The sequence below is a fragment of the Agelaius phoeniceus genome, chromosome 5, assembly GCF_051311805.1.
Source record: "Agelaius phoeniceus isolate bAgePho1 chromosome 5, bAgePho1.hap1, whole genome shotgun sequence".
NCBI lineage: Eukaryota > Metazoa > Chordata > Aves > Passeriformes > Icteridae > Agelaius > Agelaius phoeniceus.
The window spans coordinates 24,614,593-24,627,138 of NC_135269.1; the positions used below are offsets into that span (position 1 = coordinate 24,614,593).

General features: G+C 41.5%; 1 protein-coding gene across 1 annotated transcript in view; it reads left to right on the plus strand.

Annotated features, from left to right (window-relative positions):
* Positions 1–12,546, plus strand: part of EP300 (EP300 lysine acetyltransferase) — a 61,742-nt gene that overhangs the window by 17,955 nt on the left and 31,241 nt on the right. Inside the window, exons 3-6 of the mRNA XM_054632068.2 lie at positions 7,333–7,509; positions 9,662–9,923; positions 10,674–10,787; positions 11,705–11,941. Coding sequence (XP_054488043.1) covers positions 7,333–7,509; positions 9,662–9,923; positions 10,674–10,787; positions 11,705–11,941 — 790 coding nt within the window. The remainder of the gene's footprint in view (positions 1–7,332; positions 7,510–9,661; positions 9,924–10,673; positions 10,788–11,704; positions 11,942–12,546) is intronic.

A 12,546-nucleotide genomic window follows, 5' to 3' on the forward strand; every position in this document is an offset into this window, starting at 1 on the left:
GGAGTTGAAACTGTCGGATGAGAGAGAACAGTCTGAAATGGAGGCTGAAATTCCGGAATGTCTTCAATTGGTTTGGTTGTTGGCAGGAAGCCTGTGTTTCACTTCATACAGTAGACTTAGTTAAGTCTGACAACAGTAGTGTCTGACCATTTTATCTCCCCACCCATCTGCTTTTGGGTTTTCCCACCTACAAATCTTCAATAAGTAGATGAAAACAGACGACCTTAAGCAGTTGTTTTTAAAAGCCAGTTTTTCTAATTGGTAAATTTAGTAGCATGTTGCTGTTAAAGTGGGAGTTGGTGTAATAACTTCTGTAGGTTTCCTTCATTGCTGCAAAAAACGCACATTATCCAGAAGCTCTCCTTCAGTAGGAAGAAAAAAAAAGTCAGACGAGATGCTTTGGTTATGATTGTTCAACTTCATCATGTTAGCTTGCCAAAGGCAGCCCCTTTAGTTGATGGGAGGTGCAGTAATCCGTGGTTCTCTGGGCTTTGTATGGGTCCAGTCTGGCTGGCTGGAGCCCAAGCCCACACGGACCTGCATGGACTGGAGATAAAGAGAAGGCTCTTCCCACGTGGGGACGAGTATCCTGTTCATTGGCTTGGGATGGGACACTGCTGGCCACAGTGACCCCCCAGGCAGGAAAGAGGCCAAACCTTTACCTGCAGTGGGGTTTTGTCCCCAGGGGAAAGGGGATGGGGAAAGAGGACCGTGGCCAATGGGATGCCATTGGGGAGGGGCGAGGGGAGGGGATCCATGGGGCCAGGATACCACCAGGGGTGTAGAAAGGAGTGCATGGGGAGAAACCATGGGATGAGGAAGGGGGAATAATCTAATGACATACCACACTCAGTACAAAATTCCCGTTACCCAGTGCAGAACAACTGCTAAATAAACTACTTAGTGCAGTACAACAGGGAGGGTTGCTTCAGAGAGTTCTTTCTCAGTGAAATGGCCATCTTTTGTGCAATGTTTTGTAGGGAATAACTTAGGTTTCCTGTGACATTGAATAATTGGGAGGGAGAATGTTATGCTCTTCTAACAGCAAAGATGAACTCCATGGGGCTAGTCAATTTGGAAAGTGAAGTTGGTTATGTTTCTGCTTTGTTCTGTTAGCCTGTGGAGTTACTGAAGTTTTCTTCCTCTCTTCCCAAAATATTGACGAGCAATAGAGTGGAACACTTGCTTTGCTCATTATCTATGTACTTCTGACCTTCTCTAGTTGTGCATGTTACTTTTAGGACTTGAAATCCCAAATGTCTCTGTAAATTATTTCTGTTCATAAACTTGTTCTGTCACAATCTGATGCTTCCATCCTGTAGTTTTCTGTCCTGATGGTAGCAGTCACCAACTTATGAAGAAGCAGTTCTGCCTGGATGCTGTCTCTGTGCCAGTTGCATGACAGGCTGTGTGGAGAAACTAAACCTGACTGAAATTGGAACTCAGGTGGTCATTAAAAAAAGAATTGATTTGAATTGTTTTTCAGGTCCAGGTTATACTCATCATTTGGAAAGCTAGCATCCCTATATTAGGGAGGGAATTTTTTTATAGAAGTTGATCTTGCCTGTCAGAAGAGGGAGTGAATCCTACTTTGGTGACAGTACAGACGTAAAAACGCCTGTGGAAGTCTGCCCTGAAAGGAAGTGTTAGGAGTTTGGAGGCAAAGGAATTGTAACAGGTTTTGTGTTCTTGAATAGTTTTTTGTTTTCTATGTGCTTGGTTTTGTGCAAGTTAAGAGGATAACAGACATGCCTTTTACTCTTGAAATAGTGTTTTGGAAATTGTTTGTAATGCTTGGGTTCTGTCATGATTGAAGTATTTTTCATGCGTTTTATTTCACTAGATTGTTTTACAGCTTTGATTTAAATGTAAACAGGTAACTTATTGCAAAGCTTGAATTGCTAAAAGCTGATTCATGTTTCTGGTTTTGAACTGTTCTTCATTTGGAATTTTATCTAGTTAAAACCTTTGGTTTGTTCTTCCACGGGGTTCTGTTGAGAGTGCCTCGTCAGGGTCTTACTTGTCCATCCTCGTATGAGGGAAAGAGGGTATTTTGTGTGTAAGTTGCTCTATGCATTTCTGTCATAGCAGTGCTCTACCACAGAGTGAGAGACTTGACCTTCAGGTCACTTATATTTCCTGTCTGATTCAAGAAATGTTCACTTACTCCACTGATGCAGTGGATGTGTAGGCAGTTCAGATTAGTAAGGGCATTACTACTACCTCTGCTATGTGAGCATTTCACTTGAAACATTTAGTTCCAGTAGTAATTCTTTGTCACTTGGTTTACTCTTTCAGTACGTGCAAAGCTGTCTGCTATTATTGGCTTTATCAGTTTAACTTCTGTGAAGAAGATTCAATGGCAGTATTTTACAAAGACAAACATAATTTGTCAGAATCTCCTTAACTTCCTCTAAGTAGAACAATAAGGAATTTCATAACAATAAATTTCTGTTCAAAGTTGAAGAGATTGAAGATGTCACTGTCAAATTGTGAAATTAGATTAAGAAAATAAAAGCATCATATGTTTCCCAGTGTTAGCATATTCAGTCTCTAATTTTAGATAGGTGGTCAGTGTTCTTGGTTGCCATTCTGTTTTTCAGTAGCTATTTGATTCACCAGGTAATTGTATCTATACTGTTCAGTCTGTTACTGAGCATACCATATGATCAAGTACATTAATGCATTCAAAGGGTAGTGTGAGTTCCAGTCCTTGCCTTTCTCTTCTTTGGTAAACTAAGGTGGAAAAAAAAGAATAATTGCTCTCTTTATACCAGAGTAAGAGAGGAATGTTTACTTATGAGGGAAAAATGAAGCAGTGAGTCTAAGTTTCTAGAGTGACATGGGTAGTTTCTTGCAGAAATAGCAGTGACATAATGCTGGTGTCTTGAAATAGGCATCTGAAAATACTATTCAGATAAACGCAAAGAAAAATAATCAATAGCAGTCCTTGGAAAGAATGCAGCAGACACCACTGGCAAAATGTAGTTTGGGTATGCTTGGAGTTCGGTAGTGCTCTACCAGTCAGTAGAATGGCACTAGGAAGTGTTGTACAGTAAATTCTTGTTTTTAAAGACCCGGCTGGAATTTACTTAAACTAAATTTCCTGTTTGGGGAAAGTTAATTAACTTTCACTTGTGAAGTTGTGGATATGGAAAGATAGTGGATATCATCAGTATAGCCTTAAACTAGACCATGCACTGCGGTTTCCCTGGTAGAGGTATACATAGTTGATGCTGTGAATTCTGGATTCTTTGAAAGAATGTTATTAAAACTTAATTCTGTTTGTTTATGTCTCCATGCTTATAGTTATCTTTGTAAATCTAAAAGCTGGTCACGGTTCAATACTAATGCAGACATCTCTCTGTCTTTCAAATATTAGAATGATAGTGATGCACAATAGAGAAACAGTAGAATATTTGCAATGTCTGTGTCCATACTTATATAGCTACTTATTTAGCAGGTATTCCTTTTCAAATTGTGTTCTATGCTATTAAGAGTAAAACTAGAAGCAGAGTTAGTCACTTGACCTTCTTCTGAGCTGAAGATATATGTGTTTCATGACATTAGAATAAAATCTTGGGGAATTTCCTCTGCTTTTGTAGTTACTCCTCTTAGATGGGGGGAGTACCTGAACAGCCCTGTCTGATGCTACTTGTAAACTAGAATGTTTCCTGAACTCATGTCATCCGTGGTGAGAAATGCACACCTTTCACCATTCTGGTATTGACAGCCCCTGCTTCCCTTGGATGCAGAAAAGTCAAGTTGTTTTCTATTGTGGAAGTAAAAGGTAGAATCATTTGAGATTACCTTTGCTTTCTATTATCATCATTTTATGATCTTCCTTGTTTTCTTCTTTACTGTGAATTGGAACTTCTGTCTGTTCTTCCTTGTGTGCAAGTTCTTGCATATGTGATGAAATTAAGTGGAAGCTGTGAGGTGAGGAGAGAAAGAAAAACTTTGGATGAATATGAAGAGAAGTAGGAAAGGTGAAAGAAAGTGGTGGCCAGGAAGCGTAAGGAGAGGTTGTACTTGCTGACTTGTAGCTATGACTAAGCCATGTATGTTTTTGCATTGTATTGCAGATGAAGCCTTGTACTTCTCCTATGCAGTGGTACTAACACCACCTTTCTTCCTTTCTTTGGCTGGTTCTTCTGCATTTGTTTATTTGTCCCCTCCCAAATGAACTGTCCCCTCCCTGATGAACTGTTTGTCAGTCTTTCTGGTTGTTGGTTACTGATACAATTAAACAGGATTTTGATCTTCATTCTGTAGTTATGAGGCCATACATTTCTTTCTTTTACATGTTTTCTTTTATTCATGTTTCTCAACATGTCACAGCAAATAACATGAGCGTGCTTCTTGTGCTTCTTGTCCTTCTTCTTGTGCAGGATCACAAGGCCACCTTGTCCCAGGTGCAGAATCTCCCAAATGATGTTTCTCTTGACTCAGTCTAGGGTTGCATGCAGGTGGTTGGTGTCAGGTTAGTCTGTGATGGCAGAACTGGGGGGCTTTGCTGTGAGGTTCACCTGAGGATCTGTCAGGTGTCATTCTCACCTGGATCAAGTAATGGCTGCTGATTTGTTCAGGGAGACCTTGAGGAATTTGGTTTTTAGTATCTTAGGGGTCGCTTGAGTGTCTGGCTTTGAGTCAGTTTGGTGTGCTTGCCTGTCAACCTGGCCTGAGCTCCTCAGGTCTTTGCTTCTCCTGTAACCTGAAATGGGAAAGTATTACCCCTATTAGGAGCAGCTAGGCTGAGCTGGGCATGTGGTGTTCTGCTGCCAGGTCCCTTGGCAGAGCAGGGTGGAGCGGGGAGCCCTGTGTTTCTGCCATGGAGAGAGCCTTGTTGGAGGAGGCTGGTCTTGCACCCCAAACAGTGCCAGTGGCTGATGCTTGAGAAAGCATCAGAGATCCTTGTGCTGAGCCAACTTTATGAGTAATTTGAAAAAGTCAGAAGCTTCACATAAAGTTTGTGTTCAGCTTTGTTGCAAATATAAATGTTGATTGGCTGGGTGAAACCTCATCTGTGAGTTTCATTAGAAAGTTGTTTTGGGTGACATAGAAAAAGTGTTCTTTTTAAGTCTAGGTTTTAGTTTCTAACCCTGTAGTCAGGACAGAGCTGGCTCACAAGGCCACAGTTACTCTGAACCCTTTGAAATTAGTGTGTGAAGTCTCCAATTGTCTGAGTTGGGTGTCTTGATTTCTCCCTGTGACACCAAGTTGTGAAAACATGCCTTCAGCCTTTAATTCTGAGTGTTTGGTTTGTTTTTTTGTTTTTTAAGGCTGATAGCAGCATAAGTCACATAAGTCAAATGGGGCTGGTGATAGTAATAGCCAGCTTGTCTGTGCTTTGGTGTATTCTCAGATGTCAACTGACTTTGGGAGCTGTGATTGTTAATGAACTTGAAAGCTTTGCTCTGAAATATATGGTTTTGGGGATGTCCTTGCTTTCAAAACTCTCTCTGGAGTTCTGAGATTCCCTCAGAAGGATAAGGCTATCTTACAGGCAAACATAGCTTGTTTTCTTAAGGGACTAATTCTCACTGTCAGGCCTTCACTAAGCCCTGAAAACCTGCTCGTCAGTTTGAGGCAGCAATGACGATGGGGGATATTTCTGAAAGTGTGCTTGCTGACTCCTTATGCTTTTCTTCTCCCTTTGCCTTCAGCTTAACTCGCACATAAGACCCTACTAGTCTGAAGGAGAGGAAGGACAGCTTTGGGTCTTACCTGTCCTGGTTTTGGCAGCAACTGCTTCATTGGTCACCATAGGTGTATTCATTGTGGTCGAGACATGGCAGTGGGAAGGAAGGCTTTTAGTTCTGCTTGATCATTACATAGTTTGTTTTTCTGCCATGTGTAGAGATTCTTTTCATTGCTCTCTAATGAATTACTGCTGTGTGATTATGGTTATTGCTTATGTGTGGAGGAGGAGGGCTGTCCTCAAGTGAATTCACTTGTGCATATCAGATGTCTGAAGTGGCAGGTTCTTTAGTGAATTTTGTATTCCTTTTCCTGTAGCTTGAGTTTGATCCTGCCTTATTTTGTAAATGCAAACTGAAGGCTATTATAGTGGATTGAAGGTTGTTACAGCCTGAAAAAGAGAAGTGTGGCTAATTGCAGGTAGTCTCAGAGCATGTTGGTTACTTGTAGTGCAGGGTGAAGAAGCTTGGTGAGAGAAACAAGGTGTTTCTGCTAGGGGAGGATACTTTGAGAATCAATGTAGAAGTGATTAGAAACAGGCCTACCATGGAGTTATATTCTTCTTTGAATGCAGGAAAATGCTTTGAATCAATAAGCATCAAGGAGACTGAACATTGTCTAGTCAAATGCTAATGTGAGTTGAAGCAACACAGCCCTCTAAAGTATTTTTGTGCCATTGTTTTTGAGTTATGGCTCCTTGAAGATCCTGCCTGAGTAATAGTGAGAACTTGGTAATCTTAAGAAAAATCTCCAGTTTTTCTGGTCCTCTATGTCTAATTCTTTTGGTCCTAGAAGGCCAAATTTCCCATGGAAAATAAATGGGAATGCAAGGAATGGCAAAAAATATCAGCAAATAAAGAACTTTATTGGCAAGATTGCTTCTTGTTCTTTAGGTTCTGGGTGTTCCAAGACAACAAATTATGTATTCTGGTGTGCTAAAACTATTGAATATGCATATGGCTTGTATGAAACATGAATCTATTTCCCCTGTGGGTGAAGGGTTCAATAGATTTGTTTTGTTTGCAGAATTTCTACCTGTCCTCTCTTTTGACATCTAGCACTGCAAATGAATTGGTGTGACTGTGAGATGTTACCTGTGACTGTGATGTATTCTTAAATTGAAAATGTTTGTTTGTGTACTGATAATGATTGTTATGCCTGTCTGGAGACAAGCTGTGGGAGTGCTAGCAGTTGGATAGGATGTTTTGGGGATAAACTGTGCTGATATGAATGAAGATAGTATCTGTCTCCATTTGGAGCCTGCACAAGTGCAGGGAGGAGAACTCAAGTCTGGAAGAATGATGTAGTCCATGGTACAAATTTGCAAAATTTGTAGAATTCACAAAGGTGAAATGAGAAATCTGTTGAAGGTAATTTTGTAAAGAAATAATCAGGCCACTTCCATCCAGTCAGATCTCAAAGGTTGTGAAGTTGGCTTTGTTGTGTTTACAGGAACTGTCTATTGAGAAGGTAATGTTGTATGATGGGTGAATCTGTGAACATGAAGGAGCGGTGTTGCATTGCAGCCAGCTCATGGCTGTGATTGCTCTTGCTTCTCTGAAGTATAAATTTGCCTTATACATTGAGAATTTAAACTATGTTACTTGAACACCTTACCATTTTAATTTCTAGATGGGAATGATGAGCAATCCCAGCCCTTATGGTCAGCCCTATAGTCAAAATACTGGGCAGCAGATTGGAGCCAGTGGACTTGGCCCTCAGATGCAGAATAAAGCTGGACTGCAGAATAGCTTACCACAGTTTCCAATGGACAAGAAACCAGTTCCTGGGGCAGGAATGCCTAACATGGTAAGTAGAATGAAAGGTATATTCAGAAAATGTTGTGGTAGAGAGGAGCAATATGCTCTGGTCTTGCCACATTGTAAGATTTTGCAGCTGTATTACCCAGGGTGGATATGTACTTGGAATCCACACAGAACACACTTGTTTCAACCCTTAGGACTGATATGAGGGAGAGTTGTGCTTTCTATGTTGATAAACTGCACCTCCACTTTTTGGCCTTCAAACCCTGTTAACAGGGAAAATGGAATGGAGCTCCTTAATTGAAATGAGCTTTGCAACCTGTTGGGACACCTGCTCTCCTGTCCCATCCTTTCTTTGCTGTTGCTGAATTGGGCCCCTTCTCCTCAGAGTGTCTCTGTCTGGAGAGTTGTTTTCCTGCTTGTACTGGCTGATGCTTTTAGTAAAGAGAGGTGTCCCTTTTTGAACAGGTGTTACCTGTGATAGGGCTTAGGAACCCCAGGGTGAGTCCTTTCTGGTGAATTACAGGAACATGCACAACAGTCCTGATGCTGGAGGTGTTTCCCTGGCAACTGTAGTAGCCTTGGTACCTTTCCCTTTTGCCTCCACTCTTACTGCAGCAGGACTTAAGGAAAGGGGAAGTAAGAATGGCAGGAGAAGTGGATGACCCAAGCTTGTAAAGCCAGTGCCTCACCACGTGCCTTAATGTTAGACTCCCTGGCTTGAGCTTAAAGCTGATGCCTCATTTTCAGTTTAAATTGGTTAGGGGTATGACATGCAACATGTCTTACTGTTTTTGGGGTTTTTTGTTTGTTTTTTTGTTTTTTTGGTTTTTTTTAATTTAGGAAACAAATTCATTTTTCTGAACATAGCTTGTGTTTCTCCCTGCTTCAAATTTCACTTCCACATGCCCCCTGGGAGGGTCCATCTATTGATCTTACTAACTGTTGCTGAAAAACCATTTCTTAACTTTAATACCTTTAAATTAAGAAGAGCTCCATCCTGTGAGTTTTATTTAATGGTTTTTTAAGTTGAGCGTGAAACATTGGAAGACAAGCAAACCAGTTGGTTGTATGAATCAATAAAAAAAGCAGCCAAAACTTGTTCAGAACCCCAGCTGTCAAGTTTGTATTCAGTGCAGAGCATAAAACTTTTGAAATTGGTACCCGGCTGAACGTAGGCACTTAAAGTTGTTGCTGTCTCAGCTGTCGTTCAGAATGCCAGGCTGCAAACAAGGGAGTTATGGTGATATTGGAACATGCATAGACCCTGGGAGCCTGACTAATTGGTGAAGTCACCTTGTCAAATGAAAGGTTTATGCTAGTAGTCAAGAGCTATAGGGGAACTGGGGTTTAGAAATACAGGTAGCTGGGGTCTAAAGATCTGGAGATCTCCAGAAACATCCTGTAGTACCTGAAGAGTCAATTAGAAACTAAGGTCTATTAAACTGTAGTGATACAAGCAATATAGAGTACCTGAGCCTCTCTTGTTTGAGTATTTCTCAAATGTCACCTGAAAGGAATGCAAAGAGTTCTGAACAAATAAACAGAAGCAGAGAAGACAAACTAGATGTTGCCATACCTGACATTAGTTCTGTAGTGTTTATTATCCTGAAGCTGTGCTTCATCTCTAGCAGAGACTAGGAGATGCTTGTTTTGAATGCTTATGTGCAAATTTGCTGATGGAAAAAGGTTAAAAGCTTCCCAGAACTTGCCTTTCATTCTCCTTTTCTAGGAACAGTCAACTTGAGATACCTTCTACTGTGAGGGAAAACCCTATTCATTCTAAAATGTGCTTTCTTCCATTAATGCAGGAGTTGTGGATGCAAGTTTTAGCATCCAAAATGAGATTTGAGATCTAAATGCTGTTAATATTTTCTGGTTGGTCTAGCACTGCAAATTAACCTGTGAGCGTGTGCAAAGGTCTGCTGGCTATTGATAAGGCAAGAGCTAGGACTAATAGAGTGTAGAGTGATATGAGGAGGAAATTGTGGCTGGCAAGAGAATTGCTAGGACTGTTGCTAAGGGGCATTTTTAATGAGTCCTCCAGAAGTACACATAAGTGGGCTGTTTCCTTAATCAGAGACTCTAGTAGTAGTTGTTCCTCTTATTGGACTTTCTCTTATATTCTGTTTACTTGCTAAATGAATTCTTTTCAAAAATAGATTTATTTCCAGGAATTTCTTTTTCACCTTCTTCAGGGCCAGCAGCAGGCTCCCCAGGTGCAGCAAGCTGGGATGGGGCCAGCAGCTTCTCAAGGAATGGGGTCTGGAGCACCAACAGCAGATCCAGAAAAGCGCAAACTCATCCAGCAGCAGCTGGTTCTCCTCTTGCACGCTCACAAGTGTCAGCGGCGAGAGCAGGCCAACGGGGAGGTGCGGCAGTGCAACCTCCCGCACTGCCGAACCATGAAGAATGTCTTGAACCACATGACACACTGTCAGGCTGGCAAATCTTGCCAAGGTAAGTGGGGGAGTGGTTATGTAAATGTAGTACACGTTTTGGGGAGGAGAAGGGCTCCTAGAAAGAGGTGGACTAGTGGGTGACTTGGGAAATAAGTTAAAGAAGTTCTGCAGGGAATTGTAAGGAACTTCTGAGCCTCTAAAGTTTAGGCAAGTTAGAGGGGACAAAATACAACAAAGAGATGAGTAGAAAATCTTTTGCCTAACTTTGTAACTCATGGTAAAATCTTTTGGATTCTGCCTTTTTTTAAAGGTAGACATAAACAAGGAATCTGCAAATAGGAGTCTACCTGTCTTCCTTAAACTGAAGAGATGAATCTCGAGCAATACCAAGCCATGAATTTGACTGCTACTGGCACTTGCAACCTCTCTCTGTCCTACTAAAATATAATCTCCCTTTTTGATAGCCTTGGCTCATCTGGATCGTGCCAGTTGTTGACATCTCAGTTGCTTGGCGCAGTGTGCCTGATACCTGAGCCTAGATGGAGTTATTCTTCAAGCCATGGAGACATAGGCTTGGGTGTATCACGTGGGGTTTTTGAGTAGGCTTTGGTTGAGCCAATAGTACTAGAAGAAATCTGGCTACATTTTCAGGGCCAGTTAGTGCTGAACTATTTCAAATAATACTTAGACTTCTGTTGATATAGTTGTGTGCTCTGAGAGAAAATGGTGCTCTCTATCCAGTTTATGATGACCATGTGGAGATACTGGGGGCAGTTTGTAAATGCTTTTCATTTCTTCTCTTTGTCAGTGGCACATTGCGCATCTTCCCGACAAATCATCTCACACTGGAAGAATTGCACCAGACATGATTGTCCTGTATGTTTGCCTCTCAAAAATGCTGGGGACAAAAGAAATCAGCAATGTAAGTCTACTGGGGAAATCTGTGTGTTGAATAAACTATAAAATGCATGTTGGGAGTTAAACTTTCTTGCACCCAGATGGAAGTGGTGATGCTCTCAAACCTGGGAACATGGTAATGGGATTTTTCTCCTGTTTTAATCTCAGAGTATTTTTCTGGCTCTGATTGCTAGTGTTTATGAGAACTTTCCAACTTTATTGTATTTTTCTATCAAGAAGAAAGGTAAGGGTAAGGGTGAACAAATCATAACTCTCTCAACCAAATGGTTGGCTTTTCATTGCTGCTTCTTCCAGCTGGACGGTTTCTGGAGATAGATGTGTGTATGCACGTTGTGTCGTTTCAGCCCTGATACTTGGTTCTGTCTTCATTCTTTGTTTGCATAAGATGTCACTTCCCCTTTCTCTTTGTGTCCCCTTAGTCTCCCTGACAAAATGTTTGGCAAGATTTTTGTCATTGTGTTATCTGTATGGGGTTTTTTCCTCCCTGCTTAATGTTACTGTAGCCTCTTCTCATGACTAATGTGAGATGTTTCTTGGTTTAAGACAACTTAAAAAAAAAAAAAAAAACCAAAAAGGGCAGAAAAGTTGTTGCAATGGCTGGTGGAAAACTGTATGTACAGTTCTGCCTTTAACCTCTGTGACATGCTGTGCCTCTGTTTTCACTTTGAAGCAAGCAGATGTGTCCTAAATACTTAGGAGTGGGATTTCCTCTGAGCAGCCCAAAGGGAAAACAGCAAGTTGGATTGGCTGGTTGAGTCAGAACTTGTCTCTCTGTTTCGTGACCAGTTTTTCAGATCTGTTCCCTGCATGCTTCCAGAAGGAGATGTTTTAGTTCTGGGCAGCCAGTGCACTGTGTCCCTGTATTGCTGGGCCTCTCTGGCTGCCCTCGGCTCTCTAACTCGGCGTGTCTCTCTCTCGCAGCGCTGCTGGGCGGAGCTGCGGTGGGACTTGCCAATACCGGCTCTGTGGGCGTGGGGCAGCAGACAACGCCCAGCATTAACACTACCAGTCAGATCGACCCCAGCTCCATCGAGAGAGCCTACGCAGCCCTCGGACTGACCTATCAAGGGAACCAGATGCAGACACAGCCCCAGGCTCAAGTGAAGAATCAGCAACAGGGACAGTCACCCCAGAGCCTGCGCCCGATGAATCCTATGAGTAAGTTTATCTGGTAGTGTTAAAATGCAAACTACAGGCAACTTCCCCATGCTACATCTAATGCAAATTTTCTCAACCTACTAGCTTAATACTGCTAAAAAATTTGCAAAAGGTAGGGCTTTGTGATATTTTAGACTTGAAAAAGCAACTTACTCAGTGGAACAGGAACATTAGAGGGCCCAGGTGCCCTTCTCTGGAAAAACTAGTTTCTTTATAAAAATGATAATTTTTCAAGGCTCTTTTTTTTTTGCTTCATAATTGTACTGTAATGCAAGTTTCAGGCTATTGGGGAGTTTATAATTGGATATGCAGGCATTGGAATGCCAGCATTCAGGGGTACTTCCCTGTCACTCAGAGTGCAGCATTTTACATTTGTATCTCAGATATGTAAAGTTTGTTTAAAAAATGAAAAATAGTGAATAACTGACATCCTCCCTGAATCCTGTCATGTGATCTCATGTAGCTCTAAACTGTCCAAGTGGCTTATATGAACATTGTAGGACTGGATAACAATTTAAATTCAAAGTGCAGTTAATCAGAACCTGGCTATCCATGTTGTCAAATGAAGTCATCTTTAACCACCAAATCTAAGTTTGATAGTTTGA